Below are 27978 nucleotides of genomic sequence, written 5' to 3'. Positions count from 1 at the left end.
TAGCGCAATTATTATTATTTGTTAAAAGACTACGTGTTTAAAAAAATATCGTATTTTTTAAAATCTGCATCATTATCGAAATCTAGTTAATTTAACAAATAATGACTAAAGAAAGTAAATAAATCTTCGCTAGTTTGTTTAATCTTAGCACATTTGTGCTACAAGGAATTAATAAAATTACTTTAGGCATAAAACAGTATAGCATATCTAAGTAATTTCCATTACATACTGGCGTAATATGATTTTTAAGAAACGGTTATTAAATACATTTTAGCAAAAATGAGAAAATAGCGGAATTATTGTTGCTAAAGGTTGGCAAGTGTTTAAATGTAGAGAGCGCAGCGTGGTGGTGGACGGTACTGGCTTATTTGGAAGGATTTTTAAGCTATAACTAACATGACTCGTGTTAAACCCAGTGCCAAAGGTTAGATGTTCGTCTATATATACCTATTACAACATTGAAAAAATAGTAGTATTTGTTTTCTCTGAATTTCTTAAGTAATTTAACTTTAGGAGCATGTCCTTCATCTGATGTCTCCCGTGTTATCTTCATGATTCATGTAGATTGCTTAGAGATTCCTTAATGTCCTTGTTCTCTTCTATTTCAAGATGCATGTAGTATGCTTGAGGTTCCTTAACTCGCATGTTCTTTTCTATTTCCAGATAAAAGTAGTGTCCTTAAAGGACCCCAATGGAAATAAGTCACTCTGACTTTTTTTTTTGGGTTATCCTAGGTTCTCTACACATATGCTGCTATGTATGATAATTCTATGTAACTGTATTTGTGTATACCTGAATAAACTTACTATTCTTACTTACTTACTATTCCTTAACCCTCAAGGAAGGTTCCTTGATGTTGGTGAGGGGCTCTTGATTTAGGGAATTGGATCTGTGCTCCAGTTCCCCGAATTAAGCCTGAATGCCTTCCACATCCCCCCCCCAGGCGCTGTATAATCCTCCGGGTTTAGCGCTTCCCCTTGATTATAATAATAATAATAATACTATTCCTTAACTCCAGTAATCTCTTCTACTAGAGGATACATGTAGTTTGCTTAGAGGTTCCTTAATTCCCATGTTCTCTTCTACTTCAGGGGTGGGTCAGAGTATCAGTATGGGTGGTTATTGGCTAATTTTGATGGTATAGGTAGTATCGAATATCAGTGTCTGTGGATATTTGCTAATTTTGATGGTAAAGAATGAAAGGGCTGTTAGAGAATCAAGCCAAGTTGAAGATAGCATAAATGATGAACCACAAGTAAAGAAAAGGAAAAACTCCAACAGGATCACCACAAATAACAAAGGTGCCCACTACATTCCTACCTTGCTGCTACTTCCTAAACTTAGCACTTGGGAATTTGAGTAGTGTAATACAGTATTTTTTTTTTTTTACACAAATCGGTTTTACAAGCTAAAGCTGTTACCCAAACTCAGCTTATTTCAAAGCCCCAGTCCTGTCTTGGGTATACTACCACCCCTCAGGATGCAACCCACACCAGTCGGCTAACACCCAGGTACCTACTTACTGCTAGATGAACAGGGGCAGCAGGTGTAAGGAACCACACCCAACATTTCTACCAATACTGGGGATTGAACCCTGGACACTGTATGAGCAGAGTGAGCTACCAACCAAGCCATGGGACTCCCAAAGTGTCTGTTGATAATAATAGAATAAAGAATTATCTCTTCTCATTTTTCCATTCCACACATATATATATGAGAACAAGCTACCACCTTGCATCTTTCCTGATGCCTTTAATCTTCAGTTCTTTGCTGTGGTGTCTTTTAAGATAACTACAAAGCTTGTGCGTCAGTGGAAGAATGTTTGGTTCAAAGTCACAAAGTCTTGGATTTAATCCCTGGCAGAGTGAGATGTATGGGCAAGTCTCTTAACACCTGCTTTCCCTGTTTGTTGAGCAGTAAATAGATTCTAAAATAAAGTAATAGCTTGTGTAGTTATGTTAATGCTTTAACTCTGATAAAATTATTTTCATGTTTCAGAGGACAGTCCTGCTGTGAAAAAGGGAAGAGCAAGTAAAAGGACAAACAAAGTAACCGAGGACGACAAAGATTCCAGTGAAGCAGAAACAAAGGAAAGGACATCAGATGAGCATGGTGATGTACCCAAAGAAAGTATGAAAAGGAAGAGTAAGGACATGACTGAGATAGAAGGGAAAAATAAGAATGCAAATAAAAAGAGGGCAAAAAATAAAAAGGCTGTTGCAGAAGAAAACCACAAGGAAGATGACTTCAATGACAAACACAAGTAAAGAAAAGTTCCAACAAGACTTCCAAAGATGAAAAAGTTGCCCATATCAGTGATTAGAAAAGTCTGCAACTAATTAACCCATAAATGGTCCAAGCAGATCTACGTTCACATGTGTTGTCAAGCAGATCTACGTTCACATGTGTTGTCAAGCAGATCTACGTTCACATGTGTTGTCAAGCAGATCTACGTTCACATGTGTTGTCAAGCAGATCTACGTTCACATGTGTTGTCAAGCAGATCTACGTTCACATGTGTTGTCAAGCAGATCTACGTTCACATGTGTTCTGCTACAAAAGTAAATCTACGTTTTTTTTACATGTTTTCAAATATAACAAAAAAAAGTAGATCAAAGTTTTTTTACACATTTTCAAATGTAAAAAAACAAAAAGATGATCTACTTTTTTTACATTCAAATGTTGAAAAAACGTATATATACGTTTGGACCGTTTACAGGTTAAACTGTCCAAACGTAGATCTACGTTCACGTGCTTAGTGCTCCGACCTTTTTCTCCATTTGAAAGCATGTAAAGAAAAAAAATAGATCTACGTTTGGAGCACTACGCACGTCATTGTAGACCTACATTTGGACAGTTTAAGGGTTAACATTGCTGAGAATTTTTTTTTTTTTTATTAACACATCGGCCGATTCCCACAAGGCAGGGTGGCCCGAAAAAAGAAAAACTTTCATCATCATTCACTCCATCACTGTCTTGCCAGAGGGCTGCTTTACACTACAGTTATAAAACTGCAACATTAACACCCGTCATTCAGAGTGTAGACACTGTACTTCCCATCTCCAGGACTCGAGTCCGGCCTGCCGGTTTTCCTGAATCCCTTCATAAATGTTACTTTGCTCACACTCCAACAGCACGTCAAGTATTAAAAACCATTTGTCTCCATTCACTCCTATCAAATACGCTCATGCACGATTGCCGGAAGTCCAAGCCCCTTGCACGCAAAACCTCCTTTACCCCCTCCCTCCAACCTTTCCTAGGCTGATCCCTACCCTGCCTTCCCTCCACTACAGATTTATACACTCTTGAAGTCATTCTGTTTTGTTCCATGCTCTCTACATGTCCGTACCACCTCAACAACCCCTTTCTCAGCCCTCTGGATAATAGTCTTGGTAATCCCACACCTTCTCCTAATTTCCGAACTATGAATTCTCTGCATTATATTCACACCACACATTGCCCTCAGACATGACATCTCCACTGCCTCCAGCCTTCTCCTCGTTGCAACATTCATCACCCATGCCTCACACCCATACAAGAGTGTTGGTACAACTGTACTCTCATACATTCCCAGTTTTGCTTTCATGGACAAAGTTCTTTGTCTCCACAGACTCCTAAGTGCACCACTCACCCTTTTCCCCTCATCAATTCTGTGATTCACCTAATCCTTCATAGACCCATCTGCTGACACGTCCACGCCTAAATATCTGAATACATTCACCTCCTCCATACTCTCTCCCTCCAATCTGACAGCCAGTCTTTCATCACCTAATCTTTTTGTTATCCTCATAACCTTATTCTTTCCTATATTCACTTTTAATTTCCTTCTTTTACATACCCTACCAAATTCATCCGCCAACCTTTGCAACTTGTCTTCAGAATCTCCCAAAAGCACCATGTCATCAGCAAAGAGCAACTGTGACAACTCCCACTTTGTGTTTGATTATCTTTTAACTCCACACCTCTTGCCAAGACCCTAGCATTCACTTCTCTTACAACCCCATCTATAAATATATTGAACAACCACGGTGACATCACACATCCTTGTCTAAGGCCTACTTTTACTGGGAAATAATCTCCCTCTCTCCTACATACTCTAACCTGAGCCTCACTATCCTCGTAAAAACTCTTCACTGCTTTCAGTAACCTACCTCCTATACCATACACCTGCAACATCTGTCACATTGCCCCCCTATCCACCCTGTCATATGCCTTTTCTAAATCCATAAATGCCACAAAAACCTCTTTACCCTTATCTAAATACTGTTCACCTATATGTTTCACTGTAAACACTTGGTCTACACACCCCCTACCTTTCCTGAAGCCTCCTTGTTCATCTGCTATCCTACTCTCTGTCTTACTCTTAATTCTTTCAGTAATAACTCTACCATACACTTTACCAGGTATACTCAATGGACTTATTCCCCTATAATTTTTGCACTCTCTTTTGTCTCCTTTGCCTTTATACAAAGGAACTATGCATGCTCTCTGCCAATCCCTAGGTACCTTACCCTCTTCTATACATTTGTTAAATAATAGCACCAACCACTCCAAAACTATATCCCTTCCTGCTTTTAACATTTCTATCTTTATCCCATCAATCCCAGGTGCCTTACCCCCTTTCATTCTACCCACTGCCTCACGAATTTCCCCCACACTCACAGCTGGCTCTTCCTCACTCCTGCAAGATGTTATTCCTCCTCCTTCAGATTTGAAAGTTTCAGTTACTATTGTCTTGCACACTGCTGTGACTACGTATGTCTGCTTTCAACAAATTTTTTCTACTTTGTGGCCTAACCTCCCTGTTGATTGCCTGATTAGGCAGGCTGTTGCTGTTAGTAATCCTCCAGCCCACATATCCACCACAATCCAGTTAATGTGGGACACAGCGGAGTTAGTTATCCAGTTTTCTTTTGAATTCTTCCACATCTCTTCTGGCAATATTTCTGGTATCTGCTGGCAGGAGGTGGAATATTCTTGGATCATGGATGTTGACAGTGTTCTCATATTGTGCCTATGGCTCTCCTGCTTTTCACTTGGCTTGTGTTATGCCTCTCATATCTTTCACTCCTTTATTATTATTGCTTTATTATGGCAATGTGTAGGTTTGAGACTAGGCTCTCCAGTATCTTCCATGGAGGCAGTAGAGATGCCACGTTTGAGAGCATTGTATGTTGTGAATGTCATGCGGAGAATTCAGAGCATAGAAATTGGAAAATGGTGTGGGGATTATGAAATGTATAATTCAGAGGGGTGAAGAGGGGATTGTTGAGGTAGTTTAATCATTCAGAGAAGATGGAACAGAATAGGATGATCAAGAGCATTTTCCTGGAAGATTTTAGAAATGCTACTGGAACAAGTGTAGAAATCTTCCAAGAAAGCATTCAAAGCATACATCAGCCAAGTGCCAGACCCAGTCCATGATGGGTGTGTTGGCCAGTGGGCTACCAAGAGCAATAGCTTGCTTGACCAAGCAAGCACAAGAGAAGCCTAGCCCAGGGTTATGTATGGGAGTAGGAAAGCTCTTGATGCCAGTCACAGGTGTATCCTGGGTAAAAGATTATAAAATTTAGGGTGGAAGGAAGGACGGGTAGGGGTTGTCCCAGGAAGGTTTGGACTGAGGGTGGTAAAGGTGAGTGCTAGGGATTTGAATATAGCACTGTATGATCCTTGTGGGTTTAGTGTTATAATGGGTTTCAGTCTAAGATATCACACATCCTGCAGGCATGTGATGCATTAGATTTATAGAATGGAGGCTAGAGGTTTTTATGGCTTGATGTATTGTTGGAATGTGAGCAAGGTAATATTTATAAAGGAATTCTGAGAAACTGGTATGGCTGGAATTTAGTCTTGGAGCTGGGAAGTACAGTGCCTGGCACTCAGGGAGGGGTAATGTTGTGTTTCAAATGGTTATTTGAATTGTGATGTCACTTAACCTCTGGCAAGACAGCTATTAAATAAGTGATATTGAATATGTTTTGTGTTTTTTGGGGGGGTTGCCCTGACTTGGTGGGAGATGGCCAACATGTTTAAAAAAAAAAAAAGAAACTCATGCCTTTGCTCCAGAGTACATTTTACTAAACATCCTAATGTATTACATATTTTTGAAAGATTTTCATCTCGTTAATTTGTATAGTCTTGGTTCTGAACAAAATTTACTAGCCTCGTGATGCAGTTACATTTCTACTTTACTACTACTTACTAAACTTAGCTCTTGGTAATTTGAGGACTATAATACTTGGAGAGTGTCATTTGTAAATCATAGAATAAACAGCTGAGCTGTCATGTTTCATTTACAGTTTTGAACTGTAGTATTGGTGCTTCTCTGTCAAGACTGATGGAGTGAGTGTTGGTGAAAGTGTTTCTTCTGTTTTAGGTCATCCAGCCTTAATGGGAGATGGCCAATGTGTTTAAAAAAAAAAGTATTGGAGAACAAGTGCCACCTTTCCACATTTCTGACACCTTTTATCTTTAGTGATTTGTTGTGATGTTTTCCAAGATAACCACAAATCTTGTACTTTAGTAGAAGAGTATTTGGCTCAGCATCATAAAGGCTCGAGTTAAATCCCTGGCAGAGTGAGACATACGGGCAAGTCTCCTAACAACTGTTTTTCCCTCTTTACTGTGTAGTAAATAGATTTTAAAATAACATAGCTTGTGTAGTTGTGTCTGTGTTTTAACTCCCTGATAGAATCATTTTGATTTTTCAGAGGACAGTCCTGCTGTCAGAAGGGGAAGACCAAGTAAAATGACAGACAAAGCTACAGAGGAAACAGGTTTCAGTGAAACAGAAATAAAGAAAAGTACATCAAATGAGCATGATGTACCGAAAGAAAATATAAAACAGAAGAGTGAGAACATGACAAGGATGGAAGGGGAAAACACAAATGCAAGTAAAAAGATGGAAAAAAAAGGAAAGGCTGTTAAAGATGACAACCAAGTTGAAGATGACATAAACGATGAACCACAAATAAAGAAGAAAAGGAGAACCTCCAACAAGATTATCATAGACAAAAGTGCTCATCAGGCCACCAGGCCCGGTGGCCCGGTGGCCCGGTGGCCCGGTGGCCCGGTGGCCCGGTGGCCTGGTGGCCCGGTGGCCCGGTGGCCTGGTGGCCTGGTGGCCTGGTGGCCTGGTGGCCTGGTGGCCCGGTGGCCCGGTGGCCCGGTGGCCTGGTGGTCTGGTGGCCTGGTGGCCTGGTGGCCTGGTGGCCCGGTGGCCTGGTGGCCTGGTGGCCCGGTGGCCTGGTGGCCCGGTGGCCCGGTGGCCTGGTGGCCTGGTGGCCCGGTGGCCTGGTGGCCTGGTGGCCCGGTGGCCTGGTGGCCCGGTGGCCCGGTGGCCTGGTGGCTAAAGCTCCCGCTTCACACACGGAGGGCCCGGGTTCGATTCCCGGCGGGTGGAAACATTTCGACACGTTTCCTTACACCTGTTGTCCTGTTCACCTAGCAGCAAATAGGTACCTGGGTGTTAGTCGACTGGTGTGGGTCGCATCCTGGGTGTTAGTCGACTGGTGTGGGTCGCATCCTGGGGGACAAGATTAAGGACCCCAATGGAAATAAGTTAGACAGTCCTTGATGACGCACTGACTTTCTTGGGTTATCCTGGGTGGCTAACCCTCCGGGGTTAAAAATCCCAACGAAATCTTATCTTATCTTAAAAAACGATTATCTCTGAAAGCAACGGAAAAGGTAAACAGAAGGTAGATGTAGATAATGAAATAGCATCAGATGAAGCAAAACTTAAAGCAGATGATAAAGCATTGCCCAAAAAAAAGTAAAATTTCCAGAAAGAGGCTGACAAAGGTTAGTACTTTTTTTTTTATATGTTATATTAATTAAATTTAACACTTCTCAGAATAAAATTTCAGTACAAATACTTTTCAGGACCAGGGTTCATCACATTGTTTTTCCACACATTAGTTTCATACATCAAAATGCAGTGCTTGAAGTAACTGATTGCTAATTATTAGTATATTATAGTTTATATCTTTTATATTACAAGTGAAATTATTTTTCCTTCATGAGAAAACTGTAGCCTTGGAATTTGCTGATTGATGATTAAAAATAAAATTGGAAATTCATGTAAATGAGACAATTTACTTATAATTTATTAATTTGAAAGGTTATAGAATTAAAAAATACAATCTTGAATAATGTAGTGCAGTGTTTCCTAACCTTTTGTTTTTTAGTCTAGTACCTCTACCTTCCCTTTGGTCAACAATGACTCCTCTCAAACTTTTGATTGAAGATGATTTCTGACAAAGCCCTTTCTTATAAGCACAACAATTTAAGGGGGCAGGGGGTGAACGTGTTTGGAAAGAAAAAAAAAAAAGGAAAATTGAAAATTTATGGAAAAAAATGTTTTCTTACCGAAAAATAGTGCATAACTCTGGCAACATGTTGATGTAATCAACTTGTTACTATCATATTTCTAAGTATGTTTTTCCAAGAATGTAATTTTTTTGTTCTTTTGGTCATCAAGATGACATGATGCCAATGACATTTTTTTTTTTTTTACTCCAAAAATTTAAATTTTTATGATTGTTTCTTTTCAAATACACAAAATGGCAACTTGGGTATTGACTCCATGTTAGTGTTCAGAGTGAGAGTTGCTCAGTCGCCTGTGGGCTGCCATCAAGAGTGGTGGTGTAGAAGACAGTGAGATTTGGTGTGCCATGACTGTAGAGTTTTACAGGAAACGTAATGTATGAATAAATCGGGAATAAGTTATTGACGTTATTTTGTTGTTTTTGCGAAAAGTATTTATAAGAATGTCATGTTATTTGCACACGTTATTGAGAAGTGATGGCTCTACTAAATTACAGAGGAAATTTGCGATATTTTGTACTGTTTTGTTTGCATTGATTCCCTCCTCACCCCCCAAAAAAAAAACTTCATAATTTTTTGTTATGCATTCTATTGACATTTCACACAAATGGCACTGATGAAACGATTATCTAGCCCTTTATCTTTCATTTGATGTTAACTAGAACATTGTACGTCTTACCAATTTTGTAGAGGAGGGAGAGTTTTATGCCCTATAGGATAGGGCGCTGTATAGCTCTTGTGGCTTAGCGCTTCTTTTTGATTATAATAATAATAATATAGGATAGGGCACTATTTATTTTTTTCTATCTATCTTTAAGGAAAAAAGTCACTACAAACAAAGTGTAGGTTTCAAATGTGGCCTAAATCACAGTATAAATTTCATTGACGTTGGGAAAAAAAATACTTAAATCGTTTGCCACCCCCTTAAAAATATACAACTCAATAAGTTTTTTTACTTCTCTTTATTGACAGAAATATGCACTGAAATTTTAAGATATGCAATTTTAAAGTTTTCTCTCTAATTTTTTTTTCCTGAGCACAGACTACTGCTCCCTTTAGAGTTTACCATCTACCCTGAATTTTAAAAACTCACTATTGGGAGTACCACCCAAGTTTAGAAACACCAATGAAATGCACCTTCCAAAGTCCTTCATCGTAAATCTCTTCTGTATATATATCTGCCGTCCTAGGTCCAAGCCCCTAGCACTCAAAACCTTCTTTGCCCTCTACCTCCAATCTTTTCTAGGATGACCTCTATCCCTCCTTCCATTCACCCCAGATTTATACCTCCCTCCTAGTCATACTATTTTTCATCCTCTCTAAATGTCTAAACACCTCAAGAACCCCTAGTCAGCACTCTGAATAATACTTTGATAACCCCACACTTGCTCCTACACTCCAAATTCCAAATTTTCTTCATAATTTTCACACCAGACATTGCCCTTAAGCAATACATCTCTACTATATTTAAGCATTTTAACTATCAGAATAAAATTATTTTGGATGAATAGTTAGGTAATAGGTTACAAGCATTTTACCTTACAGGCAAAATCAAAATACTATATGTTTTGTTTGTTTGGAAAAGGATGTACCAGTTCCACGTCCTGTTAAATACGAAAGTTTGGGGGATGGTCCATCTCCAATACCATCAACAGGAAGCAAATACGTAGGCTGCCATGTTTCTGGTGCTGGTAAGAGTAGCTACATATTATATTCACTGTATTTTCTTGTTTTTCTATAATAAATATTTTATTGTTTATATTGTAAAATGCTTTGGTAGAATTTCTCCTTGGTACATTCAAAGGTAAAACTGTACTAATCTGTACTCCTTCAGTATCTGGCAGCAATTCATAATAATAATGTAGCATTTAATTTTAAATGAAAAGTGTATCATACAAAAACTGAAATTTCAAGAGGGTATATTTTCATAAATATTACTAATGCCATCAATATTAAAATAATAAAGAAAAATTAGCTGAAAGGAAGAGAGTATTGGCTCTGGGAAAGTGATAGATCATATATTAAAAAAAGTTACATGTATTGTTTTTAATTTGAGATTTGTATTCTGTGTTGAAAGAAATTGAATACAGTCCTATTTTGAGGTATCTTTACAAGTAAGGGTTTCTCAAAAAAATTAAATTAATTTCATGTGGTGATTTTAATAGGCTTGACTATAGTTTGCTTCAAAAATTTTGTGGGAAAAATAGGTGATTTCAAATTCACCAGTATTGCTGCATACCAAGTCTTGTTGGAACCTATTTTGTGTTTGCTTTTGTATCAGGAGGAGTTTGGAATGCCTTTGAAAATGCGAGAGAGAGCCAGGCCAAATCTTTTGGTCTCTTTCTGCGCAATCAGCGGCAGTGGATGGCCAAACCCCTGGATGATGGAACGATCAAGAAATGGTGTGATGCAAGCCAGGCAAGCAAAATTTCTTTGTCATACACTTGCTCCTATTAGAAACAATTTATTGGAAACCAATGTTAACAAAGAGTAGAAAGCATCATTGTGTAATGTAATTATATTTTGGCATACTGGTTATTCATCTTTGTTAATTAATAGTGGTCTATTTGTGATATTATTAAGACAACAAATTTGCACTTAAAAGTTCTTTTTCTTCAATATAAAACTTGCTCTCATACCTCAGGGTTCACCTGAAGTGTGACTACAATGTTAATAATTTAAAAAGAGGGTTGGGAATGAAGGGAATACAGATGTCAGAGTTAAGGTATACTGTATATTGTACCATTTAATAATTGACTACTATAATGACAAATCCTGTGATGCCTGTATGTTTTCGGTGAGATGGCTTCTGACTGGATGATGGTGAATGTGCTTCCATCTTTAGGTCACCCTACCTTGGTTGGAAATGGCCAATGTTGGTAAAAAAAAAAAATTGAACTGTTAAAAGATTTATGTTAAGGTTGAGATTAGGTTAATGATAGATGTATAGGAGGTTCTTCCTAACTTGCAAACACCTCAAGTTTCAAATTTTTGCATTTGCAAACTAGACACTTGGAACCCTCCAGGTTAAAAATCAAAACAAATCTTATTTTTACCAGATAATTTTACAACAGCTGAACCACAATATGAACGTGTGAAACATGACCATACTTTGGACTGTTGTTTTCTATACATACAACTTGTATGTCTTGTTTACTTGTTGAAACTTTCCTGTTTTTCCCTGAGCAATATTCAGAGTATGATGAATGCAAGGTATATCAGTAACATTGAAACAAATACTGTACCCATATACAAAGGTAAGGAAGAAGATGATTGCTATTAAGGATTTGATGTGTTTTAGTATGAGCAGGGTAACATTTATAAAGGTTCTCATTGTTAAGCAGAAACTTAAACTAATAAAGAAGGTTGAATCTAGCATCTCGGTGGCATGGTTCTGAGAGGAATATGATGTTAAAAAGTGGTGTCTGATATCTGCGTCTTTTCAGCTATCTGCATTTTCACTTGTGGTTGTTCTACACCTCCTCTGACTCAGAATAAAAGTTATTTGGTGTCACCACTGTTGATCATAGCAGTTTACACCTCATCTCTCCACCATGAAAAATTAAGTAAAATTACTGCAAATTACATACTATGAAATTACTATAAGTAATGTACTGTAATACTACATGTTGCAATACCTGTATTCTTGGTGTTCGGTTGTTTTCCGAATCAGTGGATCAAATCTGCTGATTTAAAACTTTGTCAGTTTGTTATTATAATGAAAACTTATTTTATAATTCAAAACCTACAGACAGTTGGCAATAACATACACCCCATAGCAGTCTGTTAATCAGAGGGTTCAGTGTACTGGTGATGGATGTGCCAAGAAGAAGAATATTCATGTGTCTTTGATGGTATTGAAGAAAGTGTTAATTTTAAATAAATGTGTGTGATGCAGAGAGTCTGCACTTTTGATCTGAGAGAATCTACCATTCACACAAAGACAATGAGAAGAAACTAAGAACTTGTGCTATGAATAGTGCAGATTGTGACCTGGCTAAAAGATTATCAAGGAGGTCAGTACTGCAAGGTAAAATAGACCAGAGATGCATTGCAGAATACTTGAGCACTCCACTACAATCATCAGTTACTGTTAACTCTACATCCACATCAATACAAGAGCCACAGCCATCCACTTAAACCCAATGGGGCCATGTTAACCCTTTCCATGCACTTCCATGCCAATAAGCAATGACAACTAGAATAGAAGAATATGGTAGACTAGTAATTTGTGCCTAGTAAAATATAAAAAATCTTTGGCAAATTTGAATTTGAAAAAAACATTGAGTGGAGTCCTTTATTTGTACATTTCACCCAACATTGGGCTTTATCAAGTACGTAGCATATATGAGAGACAATGGCAGGGAGCGACGTCCCATGCTTAGACGTCATGGTGGAATATATACTTCGTGTGCCTCATAACAAAGCATTTTAAAATGTAAACCAAGCATAGGCCAGTAGGCTTCCTGCAGTGCTCTTTCCACACTCAAGTAGCTTTACATCTAATCATATGAGACCAAAGCATGTGACATTACTCTCAGTGGGCTGTTAATTATTGCCTCATTACTATGAATACTTGATGAAACCCAATATTGGGTGAAATGTACAAATAAAAGACACCACTGCATTTGTGTCTTTTCTCCAACTGTCAGTATCTCGCCACTGCCTCTGCCAAATTTGGAGGTCTTTGGAACAAAACCTTATTTTTCCTAAGTGTTCTTCAGTTTATGTAAAGTTGTTTTTCATAGTGCCAATTTTCTGGAATGTGTATCCTGCACTATGAAGAGGTTTAGCATAATTAAAATAGGGAAAAACTCCTTGAAATGAAATAAAAATGTTTATTTCCTTGTAAAGCTTATAATGTGTGATTTACATGTTATAAAATATTAATTACAAAGAAGGCCACTAGCATGCCTAGGCATTTCGGGCATTAAAATAGTGCTGAAATAAATGGAATGGGAAATGGTGAAAAATTGTGGACATTGTACTTTTGAAAAAAGTGGAATACTGTATGCCATTTTGGAATGGTGACTAAATTTAAGAAAAACCTATGGACACTTTAGAGGAGGTTCAAAGATGAGCTTCAAAATGGTTACCAAACTAAATGATGAGAGTTGCAAAGAGATGCTGAAGACTGTAGACATGTCTTCAGTGGCTGATAGGACAGTAAAAGGAAACATAACAATCACATACATGTAAAATTATCAAAGGATACAAAAGAATTGGCAGTGAAGATTTGGTTGTAGTATTATCACCACAGAGAACACGAGGCTATAGCTACACACTAAGAAAATAGAGGTACTGAAGGAGTACTAGGAAGTTTTACACAGAGCTAGAACAATGGAATGATTTAAAGAGATGGTGGTAAGTGCTACAGCCACTGGAAACTGGAAAAGGTGTATGATAAATACTGAAGATGGGATACCAGGAGCAAAGCTCTGTTCCTGTACCTACCAGCTGGTAATGTCATTATGATTTGTTTTTACATGAGTAATTTTTTATGTACAGTATGTAATTATTCTAATGTATTTACCTTTTTTTCATCCAAATAGGATTTTCCATCTCACCTGATTCTTCCACATGGCTCCTACCTCATGAACCTTGGCTGTCCAGTACCTGAAACCTTAGAGAAAAGTAGAAATATGTTACTGGAAGAACTTCAGCGATGTGAAAAGTTGGGAATACCTCATTACAACTTTCATCCAGGTTTGTGAAAGACTTGCCGCCCAATACACTCGCTTCCTTCCCTACCCTGCAGCGCTGTATAACCCTTGTGGCTTAGCGCTTCTTTTTGATTATAATAATAATAATTGTGAAAGACTTAAGGTTAATAAAGAGGGTAGAATATACAGTAAGTGCATTGATGGAGATTGAGAGGATAAATAATAAATTATTTGCATTATGCAAAAGGGTGTATACTGTATTGCAAGGAAGGTCTTGGCATGATATATGCCACCATCATATTTCACCCAGGAAATTAATAAAATTTTGAGTCCAGAAACTTGTTGATAGCAGCTCGTAGAACAGAAGAAACTAGAAATAGAAAGCTGGAAGGAAGGTAAAACTTAAAATAGAAATTGCACTTATGTAGAGGTGGAAAAAATGAATTAGATAAGTGGCACTAGAGGGAAAAGGTGCATTTTTTTTTTTTATCTCCCAGAGGTAGTGCTTGCATGGGGGACTGAAAAAATCTACTTTAGTACCTCAAAATAACTGCTTTAAAAATGTTCCTATATATTATTTGTTAGATTTATTTACCTCTGTTTGATGAATAATTTTGCTGCTAGTTCATTGAGAACTTAAATGTTTTTATACTATTTACAGAAAAATTTTGTTGTAAATAGAACAAATGTTCATTAATACAAACTTTTTTTACAGGATCATCATTGGGAAAGATCACTCGAGAAGAATGCTGCAAGATCATCGCTGAGAGTATCAACCTTGCCCATAAGCAGACCAAGGGAGTTATATGTGTTCTAGAAAATATGAGTTGCCAGGTAAGTTGTTAGTTCATTGACCTTTTTATAAATAGCCAACTAGCTGTCTTGTAATGCTTGCTGGGGATTTTAACACTGGCTATATCTGGTGTGTTGCTGCTACTTTTTTTTTTACTACTATTATTATTTTGAGGAAGGTACTCCATACACTTTCATTATTGTTTCCTAATGCTAATGAAGTTATTGTGCTTAACTTGATACTAACTTCTTAGATTAACCTTAAACTTTCAGCAGTTGTGCATATTAGTAAAAGAAAGCTCATGATTATAATTGGGTAGTGTGGGTCAATATATACACTATTAATTGACTAATATCTCAGGGTTATCACGATTTCTCTATTTGAAGCAATAACTAAGATAACAGGCAGGGGTTATTGGCTATCTTTCTTGATTGCATTGGTGACCAAAACATCTCCAGTATTTCTGTGTTATTGTAGATAAACCTAGTCTTAAGCCAGGATTAGAAGATAGAAGTGCTCTCACAATTGCTGACATATAATCTGTATATTGTTTTCTGCTATTAGCATTAGTTTTTTTTTTTTTTTTTTTACTTGTTTCTCTGTATATCTTCTCATCTTTATTCGTCTCAGTACTTGAATAGACCCTTGTCATTGTCTCATGAATCTAATTTACATTCCTAATTGCTGATTACCCTTAAAAGTTTATATTTTTATATTCATGTCTTTAAAGGAAGTAAACATAAAGTAACAGTAACATGAAGTTCACCATTATTGTTTTTTATTTTAAGGCTAAAACTTGGGCTTGATAAGGAAGCACCTTAGTTATTTACCTGAAGGTAATTGTTCATGCATCAGTAATCTATTACCGTTTGGTTTTTCAGGGATTTGTAATTGGTGGTGACTTACATGAGCTGCGCCTCATCATTGAGCATGTAGAAGACAAATCCCGCATTGGGGTTTGTATTGATACTTGCCATGCACATGCAGCAGGTAATTTTTGGTGACTTTGGAATTTTAAATTTTAATCTGTATATAATAGTGAAGTTAGCTCTGCATATTATATGTAAAAAATACCAAATTTTATATATATATATATACCCAGAGGGGTATGTATATATATGCTTGCACATGTATGTACAAGCATATATATACATACCCCTCTGGGTTTTCTTCTTTTCTCTTTCTAGTTCTTGTTCTTGTTTATTTCCTCTTATCTCCATGGGGAAGTGGAACAGAATTCTTCCTCCGTAAGCCATGCGTGTCGTAAGAGGCGGCTAAAATGCCGGGAGCAAGGGGCTAGTAACCCCTTCTCCTGTATGAGTTACTAAATTTAAAAAGAGAAACTTTCGTTTTTCTTTTTGGGCCACCCCGCCTTGGTAGGATACGGCCGGTGTGTTGAAAGAAAGAAATGCTAAAACTATAAAATTTGGGAAGTACAATGCCTGCACTTTGAAGGTGGGGTTCGGGATATTAGCAGTTTGGAGGGATATGTTGTGTATCTTTATACGTATATGCTTCTAAACTGTTGTATTCTGAGCACCTCTGCAAAAACAGTGATTATGTGTGAGTGAGGTGAAAGTGTTGAATGATGATGAAAGTATTTTCTTTTTGGGGATTTTCTTTCCAGTAAAACCCATGTAATAAATATATAATATCTTTTTTTAATTTTTTTTTTATTATAACTCAAGGGTCATCTCCCAGAAGAAAGTGCATTTTTTTTTTTCTTCAACAAGTCGGCTGCCTCCCACCGAGGCAGGGTGACCCAAAAAAGAAAGAAAATCCCCAAAAAGAATATACTTTCATCATCATTCAACACTTTCACCTCACTCACACATTATCACTGTTTTTGCAGAGGTGCTCAGAACACAACAGTTTAGAAGCATATACGTATAAAGATACACAACATATCCCTCCAAACTGCTAATATCCCAAAACCCCTCCTTTAGAGTGCAGGCATTGTACTTCCCATTTCCAGGACTCAAGTCCGGTTATATAAAAATAACCGGTTTCCCTGAATCCCTTCACTAAATATTACCCTGCTCACACTCCATGCATTCACCATCATTTATTCATTTACTGTACTCACCTCATTACCTGTAATCCTTAAAACAATTAAACTCAGTAAAAGTGTTTATTGTTAAAACCACTTGAGACCATATATACATATAAGAATCAATTAATTATTGCCTTATTAGTCCTAAGATAGGCTTGAGTTTGCCTGAAATGCTCTGCATAGAAAGGGGCTTTCTGCATGCTAACCTAAATGTCACCCATCTGTATACAAACATTATCTTTCTTTCAACACACCGGCCGTATCCCACCGAGGCGGGGTGGCCCAAAAGGAAAAACGAAAGTTTCTCCTTTTACATTTAGTAATATATACAGGAGAAGAGGTTACTAGCCCCTTGCTCCCGGCATTTTAGTCGCCTCTTACAACACGCATGGCTTACGGAGGAAGAATTCTGTTCCACTTCCCCATGGAGATAAGAGGAAATAAACAAGAATAAGAACTAGAAGGTAGTAGGTTGGTAGACAGCAACCACCCAGGGAAGTACTACCGTCCTGCCAGATGACTGTGAAACAAAAACCTGTAACTGTTTTGCATGATGGTAGGATTGCTGGTTTCTTTTTCTGTCTCATAAACACGCTAAGATAACAGGGATATCTTGCTACTCCTACTTACACTTTGGTCACACTTCACAGACACGCACATGCATATATATATATACATACATCTAGGTTTTTCTCCTTTTTCTAAATAGCTCTTGTTCTTTTTTATTTCTTCTATTGTCCATGGGGAAGTGGAAAAGAATCTTTCCTCCGTAAGCCATGCGTGTCGTATGAGGCGACTAAAATGCCGAGAGCAATGGGCTAGTAACCCCTTCTCCTGTATACAATTACTAAAAAAGAGAAAAAGAAAAACTTTATAAAACTGGGTTGCTTAAATGTGCGTGGATGTAGTGCGGATGACAAGAAACAGATGATTGCTGATGTTATGAATGAAAAGAAGTTGGATGTCCTGGCCCTAAGCGAAACAAAGCTGAAGGGGGTAGGAGAGTTTCAGTGGGGGGAAATAAATGGGATTAAATCTGGAGTATCTGAGAGAGTTAGAGCAAAGGAAGGGGTAGCAGTAATGTTAAATGATCAGTTATGGAAGGAGAAAAGAGAATATGAATGTGTAAATTCAAGAATTATGTGGATGAAAGTAAAGGTTGGATGCGAGAAGTGGGTCATAATAAGCGTGTATGCACCTGGAGAAGAGAGGAATGCAGAGGAGAGAGAGAGATTTTGGGAGATGTTAAGTGAATGTATAGGAGCCTTTGAACCAAGTGAGAGAGTAATTGTGGTAGGGGACTTGAATGCTAAAGTAGGAGAAACTTTTAGAGAGGGTGTGGTAGGTAAGTTTGGGGTGCCAGGTGTAAATGATAATGGGAGCCCTTTGATTGAACTTTGTATAGAAAGGGGTTTAGTTATAGGTAATACATATTTTAAGAAAAAGAGGATAAATAAGTATACACGATATGATGTAGGGCGAAATGACAGTAGTTTGTTGGATTATGTATTGGTAGATAAAAGACTGTTGAGTAGACTTCAGGATGTACATGTTTATAGAGGGGCCACAGATATATCAGATCACTTTCTAGTTGTAGCTACACTGAGAGTAAAAGGTAGATGGGATACAAGGAGAATAGAAGCATCAGGGAAGAGAGAGGTGAAGGTTTATAAACTAAAAGAGGAGGCAGTTAGGGTAAGATATAAACAGCTATTGGAGGATAGATGGGCTAATGAGAGCATAGGCAATGGGGTCGAAGAGGTATGGGGTAGGTTTAAAAATGTAGTGTTAGAGTGTTCAGCAGAAGTTTGTGGTTACAGGAAAGTGGGTGCAGGAGGGAAGAGGAGCGATTGGTGGAATGATGATGTAAAGAGAGTAGTAAGGGAGAAAAAGTTAGCATATGAGAAGTTTTTACAAAGTAGAAGTGATGCAAGGAGGGAAGACTATATGGAGAAAAAGAGAGAAGTTAAGAGAGTGGTGAAGCAATGTAAAAAGAGAGCAAATGAGAGAGTGGGTGAGATGTTATCAACAAATTTTGTTGAAAATAAGAAAAAGTTTTGGAGTGAGATTAACAAGTTAAGAAAGCCTAGAGAACAAATGGATTTGTCAGTTAAAAATAGGAGAGGAGAGTTATTAAATGGAGAGTTAGAGGTATTGGGAAGATGGAAGGAATATTTTGAGGAATTGTTAAATGTTGATGAAGATAGGGAAGCTGTGATTTCGTGTATAGGGCAAGGAGGAATAACATCTTGTAGGAGTGAGGAAGAGCCAGTTGTGAGTGTGGGGGAAGTTCGTGAGGCAGTAGGTAAAATGAAAGGGGGTAAGGCAGCCGGGATTGATGGGATAAAGATAGAAATGTTAAAAGCAGGTGGGGATATAGTTTTGGAGTGGTTGGTGCAATTATTTAATAAATGTATGGAAGAGGGTAAGGTACCTAGGGATTGGCAGAGAGCATGCATAGTTCCTTTGTATAAAGGCAAAGGGGATAAAAGAGAGTGCAAAAATTATAGGGGGATAAGTCTGTTGAGTGTACCTGGTAAAGTGTATGGTAGAGTTATAATTGAAAGAATTAAGAGTAAGACGGAGAATAGGATAGCAGATGAACAAGGAGGCTTTAGGAAAGGTAGGGGGTGTGTGGACCAGGTGTTTACAGTGAAACATATAAGTGAACAGTATTTAGATAAGGCTAAAGAGGTCTTTGTGGCATTTATGGATTTGGAAAAGGCGTATGACAGGGTGGATAGGGGGGCAATGTGGCAGATGTTGCAAGTGTATGGTGTAGGAGGTAGGTTACTGAAAGCAGTGAAGAGTTTTTACGAGGATAGTGAGGCTCAAGTTAGAGTATGTAGGAAAGAGGGAAATTTTTTCCCAGTAAAAGTAGGCCTTAGACAAGGATGTGTGATGTCACCGTGGTTGTTTAATATATTTATAGATGGGGTTGTAAGAGAAGTAAATGCGAGGGTCTTGGCAAGAGGCGTGGAGTTAAAAGATAAAGAATCACACACAAAGTGGGAGTTGTCACAGTTGCTCTTTGCTGATGACACTGTGCTCTTGGGAGATTCTGAAGAGAAGTTGCAGAGATTGGTGGATGAATTTGGTAGGGTGTGCAAAAGAAGAAAATTAAAGGTGAATACAGGAAAGAGTAAGGTTATGAGGATAACAAAAAGATTAGGTGATGAAAGATTGAATATCAGATTCGAGGGAGAGAGTATGGAGGAGGTGAACGTATTCAGATATTTGGGAGTGGACGTGTCAGCGGATGGGTCTATGAAAGATGAGGTGAATCATAGAATTGATGAGGGAAAAAGAGTGAGTGGTGCACTTAGGAGTCTGTGGAGACAAAGAACTTTGTCCTTGGAGGCAAAGAGGGGAATGTATGAGAGTATAGTTTTACCAACGCTCTTATATGGGTGTGAAGCGTGGGTGATGAATGTTGCAGCGAGGAGAAGGCTGGAGGCAGTGGAGATGTCATGTCTGAGGGCAATGTGTGGTGTGAATATAATGCAGAGAATTCGTAGTTTGGAAGTTAGGAGGAGGTGCGGGATTACCAAAACTGTTGTCCAGAGGGCTGAGGAAGGGTTGTTGAGGTGGTTCGGACATGTAGAGAGAATGGAGCGAAACAGAATGACTTCAAGAGTGTATCAGTCTGTAGTGGAAGGAAGGCGGGGTAGGGGTCGGCCTAGGAAGGGTTGGAGGGAGGGGGTAAAGGAGGTTTTGTGTGCGAGGGGCTTGGACTTCCAGCAGGCATGCGTGAGCGTGTTTGATAGGAGTGAATGGAGACAAATGGTTTTTAATACTTGACGTGCTGTTGGAGTGTGAGCAAAGTAACATTTATGAAGGGATTCAGGGAAACCGGCAGGCCGGACTTGAGTCCTGGAGATGGGAAGTACAGTGCCTGCACTCTGAAGGAGGGGTGTTAATGTTGCAGTTTAAAAACTGTAGTGTAAAGCACCCTTCTGGCAAGACAGTGATGGAGTGAATGATGGTGAAAGTTTTTCTTTTTCGGGCCACCCTGCCTTGGTGGGAATCGGCCGGTGTGATAATAAAAAAAAAAAAATAAAGAACTAGAAAGAAAATAGAAGAAAACCCAGAGGGGTGTGTATATATGTGCTTGTACATGTATGTGTAGTGTGACCTAAGTGTAAGTAGAAGTAGCAAGACGTACCTGAAATCTTGCATGTTCATGAGACAGAAAAAAGGACACCAGCAATCCTACCATCATGTAAAACAATTACAGGCTTTCGTTTTACACTCACTTGGCAGGACGGTAGTACCTCCCTGGACGGTTGCTGTCTACCAACCTACTACCTATATACAAACATTATATCATGCTGAAATAAAGAATCTTTATTCTTAATCTTTTTGTACTCTCCTATATGTAATTGCAAGGGTTGAGTCTTAACTCCTGGCCCCTTACTCTCAACTTGCCACTTGTCATATTCATTCTCTCCTAGCCTCATCAGCCCTATTGTACCTATTATTAAAACTTTGTATAGAGTCTGCCTCCACCACTTCTTCAGGATCATTCCACTTCCCAACCACACTGAAACTGAACAAATAATTGACATACATGTGACTCATTTGTGTCAGCTTCCAGCTGTGCCCCCCAGGTATCTGTTTTCTCTGAATATTTTGTATATTATTATCATGTTTTCCCTGGCCCTTCTGTCCTCCAGGTTTATTAGATTCAATGTCTTCAGTTTCTCCTCATAGCTCGTACCTCTTAGCTCTGGAGCTAGTCTCGTTGTATACTTCTACACTTTTTCCAGTTTCTTACATGCTTCCACAGGTGTGGGTTTCATCTGGTGCTGCATATTCCAAGATGGGCCTGAAATATGTTGTATAAAGCACCAGAATAACTGCTGAAGATTCCTGAAGGCCTCTCTCAGATATGCAAGGCAATCATTGCCTGCAGAGGTTATATGGTTGATGTTGGTTTCTGGGGATATGGAAGGCACTATGCTTACTGGTCCTTTTCTTTGAATGAGGTCTGCAGCCTCTATTCTCCAAGTCTGTACTATGTGTGGTCTTATGACCCCCTTCCCTGAACTTTATAACCTTGCATTTGCTGAGGGTTGAATTCGAGCAGCTACTTATCTAGATAGACCAACTCCTTATGTCCACATCCTTTTTCAGCCTTTCCCTGTCCTCACCTGTTTGCATTAACCTCATTTATTTTACTCAAGCAAATAGAGCTATATATGACTTGTCATTCACATAAGCCAGAAACAATACTGGTCTTGACACCAGTCCTTGTACACCTCTTGTTATTTCCTCATTCTGACTCCTCTTCCTAGACAATCACTTTTTGCTTCTTTTTCCTAAGGTACTTCTTTTTCTAAGGTACTGCTACTCAAGTTTTTGTCCCAGTCTCAGGTGTGGTACAGTATCAAATGCCTTTTTGTAGTCTAAGCAAATGCAATCCACCCAACCCTCTCTCGCCTAGCACACTTTTGTGACTTTATCATAGAATTCCTAAAGGTAAATAAAATGTGACTTGCTATCTCTGAACCCGTGCCAGTTGTTTTTTATGAAACCACTGCTTTCCAAGTGGTTTATAACTCTGTCTTCTTCATTACTTTGCATGGTATACATGCCAGTGAAACTGGCCTCTAGTTCAATGCCTCCTGCCTTTGTCTTTTTTTTTAAATGTAAGTACTAAGTTTGCTGTCTTCCAAATCTTGGGCAGCTCTCCCGAGGTCATTGACTCTTGTAGATCATAGCTTCTGCTCCCTCTCACAAAATCCATGGTGACACCTTGTCAGAACCTATTAGGACTGTCTTGCCAAAAGTGTGGTGACATCACAGTTCAGATCACCCTCTTGACTAAAACACCTCACTCCTTTGGGGACTAAGGTTCTCACTCTTTCTCACTCTCCAACAGCACATCCATTAAAAACTACTTGTCTCTATTCTCAGTTGTTCCTGGGACTGTTTGTATTATCGTGTTAGATCTTGGAGTATACATTAATTGTTCACATAAAGTAAAATCTTGGTGATTCAGAATGATAAAATCTAGAAAATTTATTCAGGCATACTACAATATACTTGCAGAGGTGAATAAGACATATGCAACACTTAGGCATCTTTATTGCTGAAATGTTTTGCCTGCACAACAGGCAGTAGAAGTTATTTTGACGTGATCCATCACCCTCATTGAGAGATGGTCATTTCCTCAAGCCTAAAGCATAGGAATGCGGCCAGATCTTGTATACTAGAAAAGAGGTGAGATGAAGCAGCTGGAGTTGACATCATAGGTGAGTATTGCCTATGAGTGGAAGTAGGTCATGCAATGCTCAGCTGTGATGTCAGCTGCTTCATCTCACTGGTTGCAACATGTGGGACAACTGAACAACAAGGCACCTCAGTCTGCTAGCAGAGATGTGGATGTGGGATCTTTGATTAATGCACATAAACACAATAACCTACAATTCATCATTATCCTTCCTTCCTTTTTTTTTTTTTTTTTTTTTTTTTTTACAATTTTGAGACCTATACAAAGTTTGCTTGGATTTTAGTGGGGTGTAATGAATGTAACCCTATTTTCCCATATGTTCTTCAGTTCATTTTACATGCATTTTTGATTGCATGCCATTTTCAAGAACATTACTATTTTATCTAACAGTCACCTGTACACGAATTTTAGCTTTTTAGATTTAAAGCTTATCTACTTAGTGAGTCATACAGTGCCTGGGAAATGGGACATAATCAGGTTTGGTCCACGAAAAGGGAAGGCAGCTGTATTTCTTTGGCTCTAGGGTCCTTTACAAGTATAAAGGTTTCCCTTAATTTTAGGAAACTTTTCATTAGTGCTTGAATCTTTCAAGTTTTCATTAAGTGTATGTACCAGTAATTGCTTAATTTCAGGTTATGATCTTTCTACTGAAACTGGATTCCAGGAGTTACTGGATGATTTTGGCAAAATCATAGGATGGCAGTTTCTTCGAGGGTTACACATGAATGATTCTAAAGGTTAGTTAATGTATTGAATTAGAGAACTTTTCAGAATTATGGAATACCTTTATATATTGTCAGTAGCTTTTCCCAGATTTTTGAACGAGCTTGAAGTTCAGTGTTGTTTAGTAACGTTACTGCCTGTAATATTTTATATCTAGCATACACGAGTTACTAGGGAAGAGTGGAAGACAAAGCAGTGAAAATGCTAATGGAGCATTGGGGATGAAAGGATTTTTATTGTAGAGGAGTGTATAGTCAGACAAAAATGTAAGTAAAGTGCAGTGTAGAATTGCTTTCTACTGTATTTTCTTTATTATTTTTAGGAAAGCATTAAACCCATTAGGGTAATAAAATCCTGGGTGAATGGGAAGTAATCAGATTTGATTAAAGAAAAAGGATGGCAGCTCCAGTTTCACTTGTTTTATTCTACCATTATGGTAAGCTATGTTTCAGAATATTTTTATGACTCCACAAAACTGAAGATCATCGAACTAGTTTAAATAATATGTGATTCTTTTGTAATTGACATTTGTCATTAGCTATCTTTCTTACTGTACTTGTAATTGTAACTAGCTGCACAAGAAGTCCTAGTTAATAGTCTGTGTCTAGTTCTTAAGTAAGATGTAAGCTTAATGATAAGTTACCTGAAATGCATTGCATAATTAGTGACTTTTTTTTGAGTCTGCTATTGTACCAGTTCATTTAACTACATATTTTGTATTACTCAAAGAAATGAATACTAGTACTACTACTACTATTAATGAAGTCATGTCTTGCTTAATGACAGGGATATGTTCTAAGAAATGCACTGTTTGGTGATTATGTTGTTGTGCGAATGTCATAGACTGTACTTACACAAACATAAATGGTATAGCCTACTACACACCTAGGCTATATGGTTTGTTTATTTATATCATCATAGATTTGCTTGTAAGCAGATAATGCACCATGAATATTCCTCTAAATTAAGCACAAGGGAAAATGATGGTATCAAGAGACATGGTAAACACAAGATGTATGAGGCCGCTGCTGGCATAACACGCCAAAATGCTTAACAGTAAACTTTTTTATGATTAGAAAGCTTACACTCTAGAATAATGGTAAAAAGTACAGTATAGTTGCACCAACTAGTGGCAGCGTTCTGAAGCTCACTCGTTATTATTGCTATTATTGTAATGGGGAAGCACTGAACCCGTAGGCTTATACAGCACCTGTGGGGGGGGAGGGGATGGAAGGTATTCAGGCTTAATTTAGGGAACTGGAGCACAGATCCAATTCCCTAGCTCCAGAGCCCCTCATCAGCGTCAAGGAACCTCCCTTGAGGGGGAAGCTCGCTTGTAACTTGGATTTTATCTCATAACTCAGACCAGAAAATTGACTGAGTGATGGCTCGTATCTCGAAAAACTCGTATGTCGGGGCACTTGTAAGTAGAGGTTCCAATGTATATGATTTTTGGTAAATATTTTTTTCTCAGTTGTTTGTTGGCTATCTTATTGAAACTTGGGCACTGTATGATGAAAAGATGTTTCTTAACGTACACCAAAAAATGAAAAAAATCAGACAATAAATAATGGAGTTCACTTCTCAGCCATTAGCCGCCCTTAGCGGTATATTTTTGTACGGTTTTTATGGATGTATTCTCGTTTTTTTGGTCTCATTTGATAAAATGGAAGATATATTACAGAAATAGATATGATTTTGATTGGTTTCACGGTGAAAAGTACCTTGAAATTGAGCTCAAAGTAGCAGAAATGTTACATTTTTGCCGATGTTCAGTGAACTTTCTTTTGTAAGTCAAGTTGGTTAACTTTATTAAATGCATTCTAACCTAATCACTCTGTAATCTGGCGATCTCAATAATCCAGCACACTACAGGTCCCATTGATGCCAGATTTGTGATGGCGGACCTGTAGTAGTAGTAGTAGTAGTAGTAGTAGTAGTAGTACTAGTAGTAGTACTAGTACTACTACTACTACTACTACTACTACTGCTGCTGCTAGTACTAATTTTTTTTTTTTTCAATAAGTCGGCCGTCTCCCACCGAGGCAGGGTGACCCAAAAAAAAAAAGAAAGAAAATCCCCCAAAAGAAAATACTTTCATCATCATTCAACACTTTCACCACACTCACACATTATCACTGTTTTTGCAGAGGTGCTCAGAATACAACAGTTTAGAAGCATATACGTATAAAGATACACAACATATCCCTCCAAACTGCCAATATCCCAAACCCCTCCTTTAAAGTGCAGGCATTGTACTTCCCATTTCCAGGACTCAAGTCCGACTATATGAAAATAACTGGTTTCCCTGAACCCCTTCACTAAATATTACCCTGCTCACACTCCAACAGATCGTCAGGTCCCAAGTACCATTCGTCTCCATTCACTCCTATCTAACACGCTCACGCACGCTTGCTGGAAGTCCAAGCCCCTCACCCACAAAACCTCCTTTACCCCCTCTCTCCAACCCTTTCGAGGACGACCCCTCCCCTTCCTTCCTTCCCCTATAGATTTATATGCTTTCCATGTCATTCTACTTTGATCCATTCTCTCTAAATGACCAAACCACCTCAACAACCCCTCTTCTGCCCTCTGACTAATGCTTTTATTAACTCCACACCTTTTCCTAATTTCCACACTTCGAATTTTCTGCATAATATTTACACCACACATTGCCCTTAGACAGGACATCTCCACTGCCTCCAACTGTCTCCTCGCTGCTGCATTTACCACCCAAGCTTCGCATCCATATAAGAGTGTTGGTACTACTATATTTTCATACATTCCCTTCTTTGCCTCCATAGATAACGTTTTTTGACTCTCACATATACTTCAACGCTCCACTCACCTTTTTTCCCTCATCAGTTCTATGATTAACCTCATCCTTCATAAATCCATCTGCCGACACGTCAACTCCCAAGTATCTGAAAACATTCACTTCTTCCATATTCCTCCTCCCCAATTTGATATCCAATTTTTCTTTATCTAAATCATTTGATACCCTCATTACCTTAATCTTTTCTATGTTCACTTTCAACTTTCTACCTTTACACACATTCCCAAACTCATCCACTAACCTTTGCAATTTTTCTTTAGAATCTCCCATAAGCACAGTATCATCAGCAAAAAGTAACTGTGTCAATTCCCATTTTGAATTTGATTCCCCATAATTTAATCCCACCCCTCTCCCGAACACCCTAGCATTTACTTCTTTTACAACCCCATCTATAAATATATTAATCAACCATGGTGACATTACACAACCCTGTCTAAGACCTACTTTTACCGGGAAGTATTCTCCGTCTCTTCTACACATCCTAGCCTGAGCCTCACTATCCTCATAAAAACTCTTTAACAGCATTTAATAACCTACCACCTATTCCATATACTTGCAACATCTGCCACATTGCTCCTCTATCCACTCTATCATATGCCTTTTCTAAATCCATAAATGCAATAAAAACTTCCCTACCTTTATCTAAATACTGTTCACATATATGCTTCAATGTAAACACTTGATCTACACATCCCCTACCCACTCTGAAACCTCCCTGCCCATCCGCAATCCTACATTCTGTCTTACCTCTAATTCTTTCAATTATAACCCTACTGTATACTTTTCCTGGTATACTCAGTAAACTTATTCCTCTATAATTTTTACAATCTCTTTTGTCCCTTTTCCCTTTATATAAAGGGACTATACATGCTCTCCGCCAATCCCTAGGTACCTTCCCCTCTTTCATACATTTATTAAACATAAGTACCAACCACTCCAACACTATATCCCCCCCTGCTTTTAACATTTCTGTCATGATCCCGTCAGTTCCAGCTGCTTTACCCCTTTTCATTCCACGTAATGCCTCACGTACCTCCCCCACACTTACATTCTGCTGTTCTTCAAGTGGGGCTCCTTGTTGTGGTGAAGAGGCTCTTGGTCTGAGGAATCAGACCTGTCGGTCTCCTTCCTCAGACCGAACCTAATTACCCCCCAATCCCCCCCTCCCTATCCCATCCTCCCCTTTTTCCTTTCCTCCTCCTCCTCCCCACCCCTCCCTTTTGCCCTTACTCTTTTTGGCCTTTGGGAGTTCTCCCACAGGCGCCCTAGTTCCTAGGTAGGGGAAAGGATACCGGGGTCCATCCCATTCCGTTGAGGTTCTTGGCGGTGGCGTAGTTTGCTGTGGAA

The 27978-nt window shown here is 38.5% G+C and overlaps 2 protein-coding genes across 2 annotated transcripts in view; both read left to right on the top strand.

Moving 5' to 3' along the window:
- Nucleotides 1-300: 300 nt before the first annotated feature.
- Nucleotides 301-7023, top strand: LOC128692316 (uncharacterized). Its single transcript, XM_053781407.2, has 3 exons — nt 301-424; nt 1999-2561; nt 6711-7023. The coding sequence occupies exons 1-2, from the start codon at nt 397-399 to the stop codon at nt 2265-2267; spliced, it is 297 nt and encodes a 98-aa protein (XP_053637382.2). The 5' UTR covers nt 301-396; the 3' UTR covers nt 2268-2561; nt 6711-7023.
- A 251-nt stretch (nt 7024-7274) lies between these two features.
- The window catches only part of LOC128692198 (probable endonuclease 4), a 40078-nt gene continuing 19374 nt past the window's right edge, over nt 7275-27978 (top strand). Inside the window, exons 1-7 of the mRNA XM_070096335.1 lie at nt 7275-7803; nt 9914-10019; nt 10610-10746; nt 13881-14034; nt 14707-14825; nt 15666-15774; nt 23705-23809. Coding sequence (XP_069952436.1) covers nt 7729-7803; nt 9914-10019; nt 10610-10746; nt 13881-14034; nt 14707-14825; nt 15666-15774; nt 23705-23809 — 805 coding nt within the window. The 5' untranslated portion in view covers nt 7275-7728. The remainder of the gene's footprint in view (nt 7804-9913; nt 10020-10609; nt 10747-13880; nt 14035-14706; nt 14826-15665; nt 15775-23704; nt 23810-27978) is intronic.

Source organism: Cherax quadricarinatus, chromosome 53, assembly GCF_038502225.1.
Source record: "Cherax quadricarinatus isolate ZL_2023a chromosome 53, ASM3850222v1, whole genome shotgun sequence".
Taxonomy (NCBI): Eukaryota; Metazoa; Arthropoda; class Malacostraca; order Decapoda; family Parastacidae; genus Cherax; species Cherax quadricarinatus.
The sequence above is the reverse complement of the archived record's forward strand: the minus strand, read 5'-3'. Positions and strand labels throughout refer to the sequence as shown.

What these genes read in the sequence shown, in the direction of transcription:
- LOC128692316 (XM_053781407.2), top strand. Translation starts at nt 397, where the DNA reads ATGACTCGTGTTAAACCCAGTGCCAAAG. An exon ending in TGTTAAACCCAGTGCCAAAG is followed by an intron (nt 425 to 1,998) that starts GTTAGATGTTCG and finishes TTCATGTTTCAG; the next exon opens with AGGACAGTCCTGCTGTGAAA.